The sequence below is a fragment of the Oryzias latipes genome, chromosome 23 (assembly GCF_002234675.1).
Source record: "Oryzias latipes chromosome 23, ASM223467v1".
NCBI lineage: Eukaryota > Metazoa > Chordata > Actinopteri > Beloniformes > Adrianichthyidae > Oryzias > Oryzias latipes.
In genome coordinates, this window is record NC_019881.2 from 13615176 (window position 1) to 13634289 (window position 19114).

General features: G+C 36.6%; 1 protein-coding gene across 1 annotated transcript; it reads left to right on the forward strand.

The window, feature by feature from the left end:
- The first annotated feature begins 441 nt into the window (after positions 1 to 441).
- ano6 (anoctamin 6) lies at positions 442 to 18894 on the forward strand. Its single transcript, XM_004083140.4, has 20 exons — positions 442 to 685; positions 2700 to 2770; positions 4900 to 5028; positions 9416 to 9481; positions 10177 to 10464; positions 10600 to 10713; positions 10819 to 10931; positions 11036 to 11170; positions 11270 to 11372; positions 11585 to 11645; positions 12531 to 12676; positions 13059 to 13136; positions 13236 to 13464; positions 13548 to 13717; positions 13795 to 13892; positions 14013 to 14143; positions 14229 to 14434; positions 16053 to 16255; positions 16959 to 17064; positions 17166 to 18894. Exons 1-20 carry the CDS (start codon positions 604 to 606, stop codon positions 17409 to 17411), a joined length of 2775 nt encoding a protein of 924 aa, XP_004083188.1. The 5' UTR covers positions 442 to 603; the 3' UTR covers positions 17412 to 18894.
- The last annotated feature ends 220 nt before the right edge of the window (positions 18895 to 19114 follow it).

The following is a 19114-nucleotide window of genomic DNA, read 5'->3' on the forward strand; positions in this document are numbered from 1 at the left end:
AGAACTTGTTAGAATAAAAAAATCCTTTGTTTTATAAATCTTAATTGAAAACATAAAAAAGGCATGCAGACAGGAACATAAACAGTATGTCAGGTTTTCAAAATAAACGCAAAAGGGGGTAGGGAAATTAAAAACAACAATAAAACAAACAAATTTATTTTAATCTATAATAAAGCTGAGAAAGACTGTAGGTTTTTACTGTTTTATATTTGTACTGGATCAAATAGAGTGTAAGTAATGTCTTATTTAGAACTCAAAGACATTTGCAGTTTAATTTGTTTCTTTACAATGGAAAGTAGTTTTCACAGAAAGCAGCTCCAAAGTACTTTACAAAGTTTAAAAAATATCAAAACACAAGTAAAAGATAGAAGAGAAGACAAAACCCGCCCTCTCCTCTTCGATGTCCTCCGCCCCCCCAGCCCAACCCGCCTGTTTTTCTTTCTTTTTTTTATAATTTTCAAGCCCCAACTTGAACACATTTTGTCTTTGCGATCAACATCGTGAGATGAAGCCGAGATGATTACATGTCGGGGGTTTGGATCCTCTGTTTGATCGCCGCCCTCACACCTCCTCGCTGCTTTTTCTTCTCCAACAACAAGGATCATGAGCACAGACGGCATAGAAGAGACGGACTCGCTGTGTGAAACTGACGAACTGGGTGATGCAGAGCGCTGTGAGGAAGTTGGTGAGAGCAACAACACTCTGTTTTTCGCACACTGTCCCGCCCTTTGAGCGCCAGTTCTTTCACAAACTTACACCAACTTAGTTATATGAAATAATTTGTTAGTTGGATCTAAGTTCTTTCCACAACAGCTGTTTATTTCTTAAGCAACTTTCAAGAGATTTACATCACGTATTGATTTGAAACTGCATTCAAATGTCACACAGATGAGGGTTTTCTTTATATATTTACAGTGAGATAACATCAGAATGCAAAGTGCCTCATCCGTCTAAAAATAATGTAACCTAAGGGGTGCATTGGCTGCAAGGCCATGAAGATCACAGATAAGGATTTCCTTTGAGTCTAAAACCTCAAGTCAAGCAGCACTGTACAGTTGGAGCACATTTTGTTTATGTGAGTTATTATGACTATCTGCTTCCAGGCAGCGCAGAATTAAAAACCTCAGGACTCCTATCCCACTCCATAGTCATGTCTTTTCTATTAAGGGTTTCATATATTTATGCGGGATGTCTGTTAAAAAGCATTATAAAGTGCAAATGGAGAACTTGTGGTTTTGTGTATCGTTCAGAGAGGACATTATGTGGTTGTGCAGACAGATGCCATCCTTGAGATGATCAAGTTGATCGGACTTGATTAGAAACTACTAGCTGAAGATTGGAGAGAAAAGAAAGTGAGGAATTTGGGTTCGGTTCAATGGACTTCGTCATCTTTTTGCTCCACCAGGCTCCTCCGCGGAAGAAAAAAAAAGGGTTTCACATTGTGTTACCATAGTCACTGTTTTTTATGCAACATCTGGTTTAAGTTATATGACAGGATGTGACGTTGTCTTTACTGGAGGGTGTTTCATCTGCTTTAAAAACAACATAAATGCAAATTATAGACTTAATTAATCAGTGTTTTACTTAGTTTCTGTATAGAAAACTTTTTTATGCCACAAATTTTTCAAAACGTTTGCGCAGGAGTTTTAACATCAGTAACCACCTTATGGAAAATAAACAAGCTGTCCTGAACTGAGAAGCACCAGGAGACTTAACACGGGTCTGGTTATACCAGAAGCTGTTGCATATCTAAGAACAGGCTTTGGGAGTTTGTTGCATCCATTGTGTTTGAAACCACAAATCAGTTTCTACAACATGGCATTTTTAAAGATTTGTCAATGCTTTTTAAAAGTCTTTCATCACTTCAGAGATGAAGATCAATCACAGCTTTACTGCTAAAGACAACAAAAAACAGCATTGGACATATTTTACATACCAAAATAAATTCAAGTTAGGTTTTTTTTAAAGGAAAAATATTTTTAAAAAGTGAGATTGCTTTAATCCACTTAATTTACTTTAGCTTGTTAAACTCGAACCAGTATAAATTAATCGATATGCCTTTGTAATATACCATTAAATCTGTAAAGTTTCTCAATTATATTTAATAAAAGCCACTTATTTCGTCTTTTAGGAAAACATAAATGCAAACATTGATTGGGTTAAACATGTGGAATTTCTTAGCCCTAACTTTCTTGCAAGAGGATGTATAATTATTTTTTGTCCAATATTTTTCACATTTATATTTGCAAAAATGCCTTACTGTTTGCTTTTACAAACTCCTTTTGTTATAAAGAATTTATACTTGGTTTTTAGTAATAATAAAGTCCCACTCCGATCATCTTTTGATCTATTTTCAAAGCGTTCCCAGTGGTCTTTTAATTATGATTATGCCGTTTTTGGCTTTGAGCAGTAGTATTTCAGAGCTATGCAGTCAGCTGTCATACTGGCAAAAGCCTTAATAAAATATTTCCCACATCTTACTTGATTAGAAATTGATCATTAGGAATAGGACTTTGGGTAATAATAAGCAAATTACTCTTTTAAGATATCGATATTCATAAACTTTAAAAGTTGCTGAAATGAAGTCTCTAGAGGATCAATGCTATAAGGAAGTTAAACCAAAGATGGTTTGCTACATCAAGCTACCACTTACAGTTTTGCTGTTCACATTTTTTGATTTTCTTTTTCTTTTTTTCCAGTCTACGCTCAGGAATTTTTACCAACATATCAGTCCATCAGAGAAGGAGAGACCGTAACCAAAACACAAGTGGTGAGTGATCGCTTCCTTGGGCTGTAATCAGAATCATAATTACTTTATTGATCCCACGTGTGGGAACTTTGTTCGTTACCGTAGCAAATGACAGCATTATCAACATAAGAGAAAATAGAATAAGAATAATTTAAAAACAAAAAATGTAACATAAATGTAAATAGATAAGGTGGTATAATTTAAAGAGCCATTTACAGACAATACAGGTAAAGATGTGCAAAGAATTGTGCAAAAGTTATCTGTTACACTGTGAATTATTGTGCAGTGAAATTGTGTTGGGGAGGAAGGATTTCCAGTATCTGGCAGTTTTGGAGCGAAGCTGTCTGAGCCTCCTAGAGAAGGAGCTCTGCTGTTTGTCCAGAACAGGGTGGAGAGGATGGTGGAGATAATACAACATGATCAAATTGAATCAGTTAGTTCAAAAGGGGCCCAAGTCCTACTAGTGCTGCCATCTATGGGATAAAGCAAAACCCACGCAAGAGAGACCCAAGTCCAGGAATTTGGCCCCTCTTGCACTTAATGCATTTTAAATGTCAAGCATTGTCAATACATTACAACAGACTTGAGACTTTTTTGCACATAATCAGATAGCTTTTCCCTTGAAGACCATAGAACGTGTAATATCTCTATTTTGAAAAATTGTGGACTTGGGCCCCTTTTGAACTAACCGATTCAATTAGGAATAAAGACACCACTTCAATACACAACACCCATAATTCTCTACTCTTAAAAAAATTGAAAGGATTTGGATGATTTAACTGACAATCGTTCCATAAGTACAGCAAAGATAAGACATTTATTGTTGATGTAGCAAGATACAGCAATAGTTAAAAGTTTTCCGGAATTGAACCAAAAAATGTAATAAATGGTCTAAACCATAATGAATCATTAACATAAAGTTAGTGTAATTTGCTATAGCACCTTAATACAAAGTTAGAGCAATAGGGGCTCTGTATGTTAAGCCATTGTTGATTGTGTTCCTCAGGGGTCAAATATAGAGCTTTACACATTTTTACATTTTACATTGTTAACACGTGTAATACTTCAATTGCAATTCAGAAATACAGTAGTTTTTACAGGAACAAACACATTTTTTAAATAATTTTTCATATTATTTAAAAAAAAAGTTTAAGTTGATTTGAATAAAACATAGTCACTTGTAAATAAGAAATACTGCAGATTCAAAAAGTTTACATTTTGAGGGGTTTATTAATGTATATTCAATAAACTAAAAATACTGGAAATTAGATGTAAATACCTAACATTATTTTCAACATAGTAATATAAATTCTTTTTTAACCCCTCCAGTCTTAACATTAGGTGGAAGATTAATTAGAGCTAGTTGCTACAAAAGTTAGCAATAAAGGTTAAGAAAAAAATAAAATAAAATATCAATATTTCTAAACACTTATGATCTATATGCTGATACAGTGATATATAATAGCATATGCTTTCACATAATATACTGTTTTTAGAAACACAGCAAAGAAAATAAATTGCAGAAGAAAGGTAAGGACTAGAAAGTCAACACTCGTCAAATTAATGTACCGGTATATAAAATTGACTATTTTATTCAGGGAACAGTTTTTACAAATATATCTGTTGCTATTATTGTTCGTCTATTCTTTAGGGCATATGTTCATTTATGTACATTTACGGTATGTGGTTTTAGATAGATTAATAGACAGACATGTGTTTTTCTTGTTAAGCAGATAAAATTTAAGATCCTACAGGTTTTATCCTTTCGTCTTGTTTTTAGACTTTTGTTTTAATGTTTTGTACATTAAAAACAATAAAAATGACCACTGAAAGGGCTTTTTTTACATTAAGTGCAGTCCTCAAAACATGAGCTGGAGATTTTTTATGCTTAGTGGCAGCGGTCATGGTGTGTGGAGAGTGGGAGGGTTGGAGACGAAGGGCGGGTGTTGCATTGTTTTGTAGACTCTTTCCATCATCCTGTCTGGGCCCAGTTCACAGATGAAAACATCCTGTGAGAGACAGCTTATGACCACCTAGCCGGCCTTTTGCTCACAGACATGTTCTGTATTTATAACATTATGGAGGAAGATGAGGAGGAGTATGTAGATCAGCCAGCAGATTTACCTGATGGGCCTCATTTTTACCCACAGGTAGAATTCAATGACAAACCTGAGTCGCTGTTCTTCAACGATGGGATTCGAAGGATCGATTTCATCCTGGTGTATGAAGATGAGGACAAGAAGGAGTTTGAGAAGAGGACCATGTCCCAGAGGCGCAAGGTAATGTTTTTCACATTTTCTTATGTTATAGTTTCAGCTTATGTTGTTGGAAAAGGCTTATAAGGACTTGACTTCAAAAGATCCTTTCAGAAGTTGACATCAACAACATTTTGTGAGGAAACTTAAGAAAAAAGTTGTGACTGTTTTACAGCGAAAATATAAATGCGCAAAACTATTTTAAAATCATTTAAAGGTCGAATTCCGATCAAACTAACTTGATAAAACTAACAAGTTTTGCTTAATATGAAGCTAAAAGAAGATAATTGACAAATGTTTCAAAATGCATAGTAGCTAAGGCGCTGTATTTGCTCTTTGATGGGAATCTTCATAACCAAATGTTTATGAGGTTAAATATGGCTTTAACCTTTGACATTTTAGCTTTCTAAGATTCATTTGCTTAGGGAGGAGGAGCAAATGAAAAGAACCGTTTGCTCACTTAATCTCTGCCAGGCAGATCGAAACAAAACCACGATCTTTGCCAAGTCTAGATATTTCTGAAAATGTGGTTTAAGATGGAATAGAACAGAAGACACAAACACAATCTGACGCTCGGAGGTGGGATTATTTCCACCTATGTCTTTCGCAAGAGGCTTACAGGAGTATTTGTGCAATGTCATGTTTGGAAAACAGAGGTTGCGCGCTTTAAAGTTATAAGAGTCAACAACACAATCTCCAGGAAGTTATGAAAGGCAGGCTGTCATTTTCAGAAGCTGAAATCTGGCCATCTTGACTGAAAGGATAAGTAACAGTTTACAAGAAAATGACATGTTCTTTCTTGAAAATAATCCTTATCATACATTTTTCACATCATGTGCCTGGGTTTGGAGGTGCCCTAACTTGAAAGCTACAACAGTAACATGTCTAGCAGTAAAACCTAAATCAGTGAAAGCGGACCATCCTGTTACAGGGTTCCTTGGAAAACGGGCAGCAGAACATTTCTTACTTCATCTGCTGTAATTCCCCCGGTCTTAGTCATAGCAGATCAAGCTAAATCTGGTTCAGAGGAAGTTTGGGCTGCTGACTCCTCCAAGGACTTGATCCCATTTCTATTTACCCCCAGACAAATGTTTCACAATATTTGTTCTCCTCTGGCTTCTGGGGAGGAGTGGTTAAACCAACTTGTTCTTTTTCAATTATATTTATGGTTATGAAGTCTTAAAACAAAATCTCATCCTTTAGAGCCCTTATTCAGTGAAAATCATCTGGTATTCCTTTTTCTTTGTGTTTGATCCAAACCAAGTATCTAACCACTCTCATAAAAAATACCATCATGATAAATGTGTTTCTTAAAAGGAATCCTAATGACGTATTTTGTTTTCTTCATTTCTAATGGGGTTAATTCATCCTCACATACTTAATCTCTGACCTAAAAAGAATACAAAACATTTTTAGCATTAAAGCTCTTAACACACATTAAGGTCGCACTATTAGTGAGCAATATTGTGATGACGAAATAACTTGCGATGCCTGAACTAATGGCAAAACAACTAAATGCATCTTTCCAGTTCACTACAACAGTTTATTTAAAAGAAGAGTCAACATAATTTAAATTATACTCCAAATGAGTCTCGTAGGAGGCAAACATCTAACAAAAGGGCTTCATCCGATTGGTCAAATGCATAAAGGGATTTATTTGATTCATTAAATATTCAAGCTGCCATAAGATTGTTTTTGCACATGTACTGGTAACCATTTATATCAATTTTCGCAGACTTTTGCGATATGCATATTGCACAGCTTTAAATTACGATAATGATAAACGTGTGATTTATTGTGCAGGCCTAACACACATTCAGTTTTTTAAATTATCTTTCAAATTTAGCATGTATGTGTAAAAAATAGCAATTTGAATAATTACCAGTACATAATCTATTTTTCTAATAAAGACTTTCCTGGAGTCTGGGATCCAGCCACCTGCATGTCAGTTGTATATGGCCCCTCCAATGTCAATAGTGGTCAATCTGATCACTATAACACTGATTCACGTTCAACGTGATCTGAAACTTTTTCTCATGACGAATAAGGAGACATTTTATGGAATTACTGAGCGCAGGTTATAATATTTTGGATTATTAATTAAAACTTGCATTGTATCAGAAGGACAGCAGTATAATACAAATAACACATTTTTAATTGAGATACGTTAATCTAAAGACCCACTTCAATAAAAATTGTGTTTTTGGCATTTTTTACATGTTCTTTAAGCATTTTTCTGATGATGAAGGACATAGATCAAGAGTTTTTTTTATTCAATCATTGTGAATCAGAAGCAGACAAAAAATGCAGTTTAATAATAATAATATAAGGACACTGTACAGGTTAAAAAGAAACACAATAAAATTACAACATGTAAAATACAAGAAATAAGATAAAATCATTAATAAAATCAGATAGCAGAAGATGAAAAATTGTGATCAGGGAAAGCAAGTTTAAACAGATGGGTTTTGAGTTTGGATTTAAACATTGAAAAGGAGTCTATGTTACGGATATCTGAGGAGAGAGAGTTCCAGAGTTTGGGAGCCGAGCGGCTGAAGATATGGCTCCCCATGATCACCATACAGGCCGGACGGAAGGAAAGCTGAAGGGAGGAAGAAGACCGGAGAGAGTGAGAGGGAGTGTTAACATGGAGGAGGTTAGAAAAATACGAGGGAGCCAGGTTATGGAGGGCTTTGAACGTGTAGAGAAGGAGTTTGAATTGAATCTGAAAGCTACTGGAAGCCAGTGCAGCTGCTGGAGCACGGGAGCGATATGATGGAAGAAAGGAGTTCTGGTGATGATGCGGGCAGCTGAATTCTGGACCAATTGGAGTTTATTAAGAGGTTTCTTGGGAAGACCAGAGAGAAGTGCATTGCAGTAGTCAATGCAAGATGTGATCAGACTATGAACTAAAATGGAGGCAGAGTGGACGGTGAAGGAGGGGCAGAGACGATTGATATTGCGTAGATGAAAGTATGCAGACCGAGTACCGGAAATGCTATTAATGTTAGATTGAAAGGAAAGAGTTTATTTGTTATATAAAAAATATGCTTCTCTGCCACAACCTTCCTGGTGCAACCTCTTAGCAACAGCTCTGCACCAACTCAGAGGCGACTTTCTAGTGAACTACTGTCGTTCTGCTGAAACGATGACCTAGAAAACGATACATTTTTTAAATTTAAGCTAAAAACAGCATAATCTTAATTAAAAGGCCAATGGAAGCACTTTTACTATAGATCAAAAGATGATCGAGTGGGCCTTCAAAAATGAACAGTTTTGTATCATCTTATATAAATGCATCGTTAATCAAAACGTGTGAAGTTCATCTCTATCCAGAAGCAAATTTCAAACATATAAATAGAAGATTTACTCTTTTTGCTTAAATTTATGTTTAAATTTAGTTATGATCTAGTGAGCATTAGTAGAACACTTACATTAGCCTTCTACCAGTACTTATTCTGTGTGTTATTTGTTGTATAGTATTCACTAAGCTGGGGTCGCTGTCTTTGGTCACCCCAGAAAAAACAATTCTAGTCTCCAGTTGATCAGAAAGTCACAGATGGGCAAACAACCACAACCACATGTGGTCATGGCGATTTCAAAGATCATTTACTGACTGAGGAGGAAGCTTAAGTTCCTCTGAGAGAAAACAAGCTTTATAAGTTTGAATGAACCAATCTAAAGCATGCAATTATAGGCTGGGCTCGAGGAGTCAGGAGCCAACAGGAATACATGATCAAACATTTTTTAAATTCCTGTGCATATGAGCACTTTAATAGATAAAATAACACAACATTTTCAGAGTTCTGATAATGTCACCATCCTGCAAAAATAACACAGTAAATGAGTTTTGTTTTTCTTAACAGAATAACAGAATTATTTCAAACATGAGGTTCCTTCTGTTTTAATATACAATAACTTACTTGTTTTTAAAGTAAATACACTCCCAGGAGCATTCAGACATAATAGGTTCTTGGAAATAGTAGGCATGAATGCATTGTGAAAACAAAGCTCCCTTACACAAAGGACTTCAACGGACCTCCACTAAAAGAGTTAAAAGATATGAACAGAGTGTAATCTCTTCTCTCTCTTTGCTCTCTGTGCTAGTATATGACTTAATTTGTATTTTTGTGGCATGGTTTGCATGAATTTTGTAATTCTTACCTGTTTTACCGGTTGGTTGTGCACTGGGACGTACTGAAGGGAAATAAGTGAAGCCTGTGCTGGCTAGGACAGGAAACCGTATGCAGCAAACAAATCTATATAAAAGTGTGACAGTTTGTCAGGATTTCCTGATTGTATGAAACAATGTTGACATTTATTCTTGACTTGTCTGGTTTTTTTAAGAGTTTGAAATTTTGCAGTAGCAAAACAAAAATCGTATTTGTGCATTTTCCTGTGTTCCCCGTAGAGACGGCGGGAGTACTTTGAGGCCAGCCTGATGAAAATGGGCTTGGAGCTGGAAGCCACTCCATCTGTAAGTGGAATATGTTTTAAAGACCTACTCCAATCACCTTTTAAATTATTTTCAGTAATCCCAGAGGTCTTTTTATTATAATTATGTCATTTTTGTCAAAATCTAAAAAACTGTGTCTTTTTCTAGAACATAGTTTTACAGAGTGGCAGGAGTTCATTAGAAATTTCCCCATTGATTTGTGGGCGGGACTGTTGACGTGCTGCAGCCCCGCCCCCCTTACCATCTGTGGCTGAGAGCTGTCAGTTTACATGCTCTCCCACTAGCTTACAGCTTCTCACACCCATTACTGTTGCATCAAAAATGGCGAACAACATTGGAGCCATACAGGTTTAAGCCAAATGGCGACTCTGACGAGGAAAACGAAAACGTACATGGATCTATTTGTCTGAAAGTTGATGCATCAAAATGGAGCAGAGCAGGGAGTTTGTGGCCCCGCCCAGTGTATTGTCTGTGTTACAAAATGATCTATTTCGAACTGTTTTTTATCGTCTGACATGATTCATAATGACTTCAATAAAGAAATACTCAGAAATACATTTTAAAGCTTAACTTTCTTTATATATGTTCTATATCATGAGAAAAATGTCTCAAGAACACGTTTAAAACACACAAAAAATACCATTTGCCTCAGAGTGGGTCTTTAAGGTTCTTTTTAGCTTGTGTCTCTTTTCAACCAACTGTGCTTTGTGTTGCAGGTAGTCAACGACAAACTAATGTTTGTCAAAGTTCACCTGCCGTGGGATGTGTTGTGCACCTACGCCGAGGTCTTACACATCAAGCTTCCCATCCGGCCCAACGACATGACCCCTCGCCCCTCCATGTGGCGCTTCTTCACCTGCATAACAAAGCACTTTTACCCCGACGAAAAGCTGATCCAGAAAGAGGTGGAATTTTTCACCGCCCCCTTTGAGAAGAACCGTCAGGACTGCTTCTACATCAAGGACAAAGATCTTTTCTTCACGCCGTCCATGAGGAGCAGGATGGTAAGTTTCTGCACATTCTTAGACAAAGATCTTGGCCTGATAGTTTCTTTGAACATGTTCAAATGATGTTATCGAAACCAAACGCACAGCTACATTCTTTGCCCATAACTTCCCTTTCCTTCTTCCGCTTTTCAGGCATGTTATATCTTGAGCAAGGCCCAATATGAAATTCGAGGTAACATCATCAAGTTTGGCATCACCAAGCTGCTGAATTCTGGGGTGTACAAAGCTGCCTACCCCCTTCACGATGTAGGGTTTCTATGTTGTTTCAAAGTAAAATCTGTCGATAAAGATCAACTATGATTCATAGAGTATGTTGTGTTTTTGTTTGCTTGTTGTTTTTTTTAACTTAAGGGCAAGTTCAATGTTAAGTCCAAAGAAGAAGCTCCCAGTGAGAGGTACCTGCTTTATAACGAATGGGCAAATCCCAAGAACTTCTACAAGATGCAGCCTCTTGACCTCATAAGGTGAGCTAAAGATCTCCTGTTCCCCTCACAAATATTTTGGTTGTTTAACTATCATCTTAAGAACTTTAAATGTTTGTGACAGTCTGAATTCTTATCTTGAACAGGAAATACTATGGAGAGAAGGTTGGGATTTACTTCGCCTGGCTAGGTTTCTACACAATGATGTTGGCAGTGGCTGCTGTTGTGGGACTGGGCTGTTTTATTTATGGACTCAAAAGTCAAGAAACAAGCACCTGGAGGTACTGCAAAGTAGATTTTTGACGTTCAATTTGATGTAAATGTTCTTTTTTTGTGTCTTTATTTTTAACGATTTCTGTTTTGTGTTTGAATCTCTGAAGCAAAGAAGTTTGTGACCCAGACATTGGGGGGAAGATTGTCATGTGTCCTCAGTGTGACCTGTGCAAATACTGGATACTGAACAGCACCTGTGAAACTTCCCAAGTAAGATTTGCTTCAAGCATTCCTACACTATAAAGTCTTTGGGATCTCTAGTGGGGATCTGAATTTGCTCTTTTTGTTAACCTCAGTCTGTGCATACATTTTGTTAATGTTGGTTACTATGACAACAAAAGAGCAAGTATAGTCCTTAAATTTTATGACACTGTTCTACCTATAAATTTTTGGTTTTAAGTTAGGATTTTTCTTTCTTTTAGAAACTGTCTATATTTGATAACTTTGGGACGCTGGTGTTTGCAGTTTTCATGTCCATCTGGGGTAAGTCTGCCAGTTACAGAATCACTTTTTACCTTATTAACACCACCACTTCAAGGGATTTATGTCTTTTTGAGTATTTTTGACATTAAAAAACGTTAACAGGGGTTTGCAACCTTCAACGATTCAAGATTAATTTGGCTTAGCTCACCCTTTAGAAAAATTAGACACTGATTTTTTTTTATGTTATTGTTACCATAATGAATAATATAAATGAAATATTGTTTTTTTTTTTGCTTAAAAAAAAAAAAGAAATGGTCATTTTTGACAAAGATTCCCCATGACTTCTTTTCAAAATAAAATACACCTCTTGTCACATTAAATCATCTCAATGCAGTAAATTTAATAATGTCAACAGTAAGTTAAAAAAAAAAGAAATATAACAAACAAAAATTAAATCAAGTGACCCTTACCATATTTTTTAACCATAAGTCACACTTAAAATTCTTGATTTTTTTTTTATATATAAAATCTGCTTTATAATCCAGTGCACCTTGAATATAAATCCTGGTTGTGTTTACTGACCTCAGATTGATTTTTGGTGGTAAATGGTGGGTACTATTGTCAGGAGTCTCGCTGAGTGATATGTACTGTTCTTCAACTGTTTAAAGTTTGAATTGGTTTACTTTACTTCTTTTACTTCACTACTAACTTCTTACTTTACATTTACTTTCTAAAATTAAAACCTTGATTAACTTTAATCAGAGAGCCACAATGGAAGGGTAAAAGACACATACTGTATGTGGCTCCAGAGCCTCAGTTCTAGATCAACCTTTGAAATCCAGTTGAAGAACAGAATCCAGCAATGACATGCCTGTGATGTCATGTTATTTCCTTCTCTAACTGGACCTCATGGCTTTTTTTCTTGCACCTGTATGTTTCTTGTAGTCACTTTGTTCCTGGAGTTTTGGAAGCGCTACCAGGCCGAGCTGGAGTACGAATGGGACACTGTGGAATTTCTGGAGCAGGAAGAGCCACCTCGCCCTGAATACGAGGCCAGATGTATTTATGAGAGGAAAAACCCGGTTACAGGGGTAACCACTCTCTTTTCTTTTCTATAGTTAAACCTGCACCTGAGAAAATTAAAGAATATATATATATATTTAGTACCAGGGTCAAAGAAATTGAGGATATTCAGACTTAGAAGGCATTAGTCTAAAAATAAGCTAATGATCTATTTTCAAAGTGTTCCCAGTGTTCTTTTAACTATGCTACAAGCTTTTTCAAACAGCATTTTTTCGTCTGCCCCTGATTCACAATGATTTGAACAAAGTAATACTTATAAATGCTATTTTACAATTAATTTTCTTTATATATGTCCTCCATCATCGGACAAATGCCTCAAGAACATGTTAAAAACACCAAAACGTGATTTTCATCACAGTGAGTCTTCAAGGTCTTTTCTCTTTCATTTAGATCACAGAAAAAGTTCCATTCACATCCTGCGGGCGGTGTGTTCGAATCTCGATAGGAATTGGGACCGTCTGTTTTTGGGTACTTTGATCAACTTTTTCGTCGCAATTTAGTTTCATTTTAATTTAATGAATTTACTGCTGCTGTCAATAAAGCTTTTAATCACATTTTCTCCTTCAGATTATGTTGATCCTGGCCTCTATCGTGGCTATCATTGTGTACCGCCTGGCTGTCTTCATCACCTTTTCCTACCAACTCAGAAATAACAATCTGAAGAACTTGGAGCCAATAAAGGAGTATGTGACGCCGCAGATGGCCACATCTGTCACTGCCTCCCTCATCAGTTTTGTGGTGATCATGATCCTCAATATTCTGTACGAGCGTGTCGCCATCTGGATTACAAACTTCGGTGAGTCTGTGCTTTCGGTTATACTCAGTCTGTGATGCAAAGGGACTTTGTTCCTCAATCTTTCATCTTTCACATCCCCACAGAGCTTCCACGCACCAGGACAGACTATGAAAACAGCCTGACGATGAAGATGTTCCTCTTTCAGTTTGTCAATTACTACTCCTCTTGTTTCTACATTGCTTTTGTGAAAGGGAAAATAGTCGGTTACCCCGGGAAGCCTGTTAAACTCCTTGGAGAATATCGAAGCGAGGAGGTACCATTTGTTCATCGAGTGGTTACATGGTTGCATTTGTGCTTGTTGGGTCTGACTCTTGTGTGTTGCTTCTGCAGTGTGATCCTGGTGGTTGCCTCATGGAGTTGACCACTCAGCTCGCCATCATCATGGGTGGGAAAGCCATCTGGAACAACATCCAGGAGGTTTTGCTCCCGTAAGCAGCAGAATCCACAAACTCTTTTCCTCACTGGGTCCAAACAGCAAGTGGTGACATAGTGCCGTTATAAATGCGCTGACAGGGAACTTTCTGAGGTTCTTTTTCATGTCACTGCAGGTGGGTAAAGAACTGGCTTTTCCGGCGCTGCGGCTCCAACGTCACAGAGAAGGTGACTCCTCGCTGGGAACAGGACTACCAGCTCCAGGCCATATCCCAGCTGGGACTGTTCTATGAATATCTTGAGATGGGTGAGATCCCAAGACTTTTGCCGACTATTGTCCATCAGGAGCCGGTCGTCATAATCAGCGTTTGTTCTTGCTTTGTCCTTTGCAGTGATCCAGTTTGGATTTGTGACCCTGTTCGTGGCTTCCTTCCCTCTGGCTCCAGTTTTGGCTCTGATCAACAACCTGTTTGAGATTCGGGTGGATGCTTGGAAATTCACCACTCAGTCTCGCCGCATTGTTCCGCAGAAAGCCCAGGATATTGGTGCCTGGCAGCCCATTCTCCAAGGCATTGCCATTTTGGCTGTTGCAACAAACGTAAGTCCATTTGACCTTTTACTAACTTCAATATTTGTAAAGGACAGCGTTTGTTAATGTCATTTTGCTGAATCTCCCAGCTTTCACATTTAGCAGTTTCATTTTTCTTGAACTGTAATGTCAATACAAATGCCATAAATCTAAATAGTTTACCATTATTCATGTGGTTCTTCATTTCAGACATGCTGTGCTCTTTTAAAAAGTAGAGGTTAACACAAAAACAGCAGGTGTTGACAGCATAACACATTCAATTTGGCTAAGAAAAAAAATGGGGAGTTAATCTTTTTAATTATTCTTTATTTACCCAGGCAATGTCTCATTGAGATTAAGAATCAAGGGAGTCCTGGCTAGGATGAAACAATTAGATTTATAATAAAAACTTAAACATAAAAAAAAGACAACTTATGTCAAACAAGCACAGTTAAAAGTGACTTTCTCCTCCTCCTCCTACATTTCTGTGGGTGTTTTGTAGAGTTTGTTTCTAAATGAAAATGGTTATTAAGACAAATAATTTCATTTGATCTCACCCATAAACTCCAGCTATCTAAATATTTAATATAAAAGTTAAACCTAATTTATCCCAAACCCAAATTTGAAGAACAAAAATTGGTACTTACAGCTTTACTTTGGGGACAATAGTCAAAATACCAGGAAAAGCAATGTTTTCAGACCTCAAGCAATGCACAGATACATTCATTTTTTTCCCCTTTTATGCTTGTTTTTTTTAACTTCATTAAAATGTAATGTATTACTTTATAATTTGGTTTGTAATAAATTATTGAAAAGTTAAGTGACAGTAACTCAAGTTTAGGAATTTGTGGCAAAAAGGGATGAGTTAAATTAATTTGTTCTTCTGCCCTATCCTTTTGGGACATACTGTATGGAAAGTTGATAGTTTCTTCCAAGTGGTCTAATTCTTTTTAGGGATTTTACGTTTGCATGCATGTGTATGTCACAAGAACAGGCAGACGGCTGGATCCAATTGCAGCAGGTTTATTAGCTCAGCTAAAAGTCCACAAAGCTATATCAGGGTCAAGCAGGCGTTGATAACAGGCATGAGTTCAGAGAAGCGCCGGGATGATCAGCGGCCCAAACAATACTTTGCATTGAGTTCAGCTCAGTGCAGTGCTTAAGTATGCTGTGGTTGATTGAGTGAATGAGAGTCAGGTGTGTAGCATCCAGGAAGTGTGGCAAGAACTCTGGAGATGGTTCCCGCTGGTGACCAGGGGGGGAGACAGAGTTCTGACTACTGACAGTATAATTGTTCATACTATTTCCCTCAGTTTGGCTAAAATGTGGATGCCAAGATATTCTATTTATATATAAAACAAAATTAAAATTAAGTGAAATCAAACACTTAATTTAATGAAAACAATCCTAATATTTTTTTTACTTTTCTCAATCAATAAATATCTCAATCAATCATAGATGACAGTAGAATAACCTAATTTTGTCAATACTTGAGTGTCCCTATCCATTGTAAAAGTGACCACTATTTTGTAAAATACTTTACTTCCTTCATTTTTATCAGTGCATAAATGTCATATTTCTGAACAATCTTTTCAAAAACTTTCTTAGATGAGGTGCTTTAAATCTGCCTCTCCTGATGTCTCTGCAGGCCATGATCATCGCCTTTACATCGGACATGATTCCTCGATTGGTCTACTACTGGTCCTTTTCCGTGTTTCCGTATAGCGATAACACTGAGCACACCATGCGTGGTTACATCAACAGCTCCCTGTCTGTGTTCAATATCAGCGATTCACCCTTTGATTTGACAGACATCGCTATGTCTGCTCCCTCCAACCTCACTACCTGCAGGTAGCCCCAAGATATGGATTACTATCACAGTTAAAGACAAGACTATTTTAATATATCTGCTACTGATTACGTTGAAGAAAACTATGTAAAAGTTAACAAAAAAGTATGGAGCCCCTAAAAGTACTGGTTTCTAGAAACTAGAAGTAATGATGATGCCCATCTGCTGGACTATTCAAACATGTAGTTGTAGAGTTAGATAAGTTCATTCTTCTCTTAGAGTTCTGGTACATCGTCTGTCCGTCCTGGGGGAGGATCCCTCCTTCATGTGGACACCCCTGAGGTTTCTTCCTTTTGTTCCGGAATCCGTTTTAGGAGTTTTTCCTTACCGCGAAGGAGGATCTTAGGGAAGGGATGCCCAGTTTGGATTAGTCTGTTTAGTTAGTTCAGTTTAGAAATTTCCTAATGAATTCTTTGTATTCATGATCCTTATGATTTTATGTTTACTTTTCAATTAGCGTTACAAAGCCCATTGAGACGACTGTTGTTGTGATTTTTGACTTTATAAATGAAATTTAATTGAATTGAATTAAATGTATTATTACTAGTTTCTGGTGCACGACAAAAACCAGTCCTCTTTTATTTTTTGGACTTTTAAGTCCCTTTAGGGGCTCCATAACAGACAGATGTGAAATATTTGAAATGACTGTCAAGTGGGGATGTGTTTTCTTAAAATTATTTTAAAAAAAGACTTTTCTCTCTTCAGGTATCGGGATTTTCGCTACCCCCCTGGACACCCCTGGCAGTATGAACACAACATCCAATACTGGCACGTGTTGGGAGCCAAATTGGCTTTCATAATTGTAGTAGAGGTATATATAAACAAAACTACATGATCTGACAATTCATCTGAAATATTAAATATTATGCTTCACAAAAAATATAATAATTGTTTTTCTTCCTCTCCTCATAGCACATCGTTTACTTGACCAAGTTCCTCCTATCCTACGTGATCCCGGACGTCCCGTATGCCGTCAAAGAACGAATTAAACGGGAGAAATACTTGACCCACGTTATTCTCCACGAGACCAGCCTGAAGCTGGTGACCAGACGTTTAAAGCCACTCATAGATGACAAAATCAGCCATGATGCCACAAACTTCAACAAGGAGGAGATAGAGATGAAGGCTACACTGACCCCAATAGAGGAAAACAACTGACACATTTTCTACATTGACACATTGCTTTTGGATTTGTTATGTGTACAAATATTTGTTTACTAATTGCTCAAAAGTGAATGAACAAAATTCAAACATTGCTTCTCTATTTCTTTAAAGAAAGCAGTCTGGAAAAAGCATATAATTTATATGTATGTCCTATTGCACTTACAGAGATAAAGATATATCTGCTTTAATAAAAGCAGAAGCAACATTTTGGCTAAAAGTCAGAAAAGCTCAGATTTATCCACCTTCCATAAAGTTATAATTAAGCGCTCTGTCCTTAAAGCCACATTTCAGCAGGTCAGCGTAAGCAGAGACACAGTCTTATACCTGCTGCATTTGTGCTTTTGATTTGTTTGACCCTCTTTATTTTAAACATAGTTTGACAAATAGGTGGCAGTTTAGCTCGGGCGGTAGAGCACATCGTCCAACAACCAAAGGGTTGGCGGATCCATCCCCGCTCTCCCCAGCCAGCTGTCGCCCCCTGAGCGCAGCCCCCCAGGGGATGGGCCAAAATGTGGAGAAGAATTTCCCCATTGTGGGATAAATAAAGTATCAATTATTATTATATGTTTTATAAGTAGCCAACCACCCTTTTTTTTAAATTAGCTCTCTATATGTCAAAATACATTTTATAAACAAATGTAAAGTTCATTTTGCTTAGTTGCTAAACCTGTGAAGAGACAACAGTTTGCTGCAGACCTCTGGTTCTCAGATTTATTTGTTTATCCTCATGTTATTTTATTCAACACTTGTGTTTAATATTATATGATTTAATGATTCTTTTTGAAAGAATCAGAGCCCAGCATCATGACCACTAATATAAGGCTACTTATTGTCATGAAAATGTATTTTTTGTGTGACTGTGTAATGACCAAAGCTGTATTATAGCTTATCATAGTCTTTGTCAATTGTACTACTGTTATTAAAGCTACATTTGATATATTTTAATACTTTTTTTTAAAGGTTCGACATTTTTTGTCATGTCAAAGTGAACTGTCAAAGATTTAATATTTTTACTTTAATTTGGTATTTCATCTAAACATTTGGACTGTAAACAAGTGTTTCTTTTTATTTATTTTTAAAAACAATCTCAAGTTGAGTTTTCACAATACTATGACAGATATGCAAACACATCTTTCCTGCCCATTAAACTAAAGCAGTTTTCTGAGCATTAAGATGAAAATGTATCTATTTTTGATCAAAGCGTTTGAGGACTACAATTTCTGGACTGTCTTAGAATCAGTATCTCCACATCCCTCCCACTTCAGGAATGACATCAAATAAAAAAAAAAATTCAGCAACAGTATCCTTTCAAAGACTTAAAGTGCCACTGATACTGTGGTATCAAAAATGTATGAAAGATAATTTAAATCAAAACATTTTTTATACATTGAATGTCTTAGAAATTGTCTTGAAAGATTTGTCTCATGAAAACAAGAAAATTTACCCAATAAAACAGCATAAATTGTAATACCAACACAAGAATGGTTAAAATGAGTCAAAGTTATTCATGTAAACATATTCTAATGTACGGAGCCCGTGTCCTGACATTAAGATATAAAAATATATCTTGTTCCCACAGGTTATTATGTTGTTCGCACGAAATACTATTATGCAATGTAATGAGACACACACAGACAGAAATGTGAAGGTATCTGCTGTAAATCTATGACGTAAATTAATAACAGGAAATGATCGGC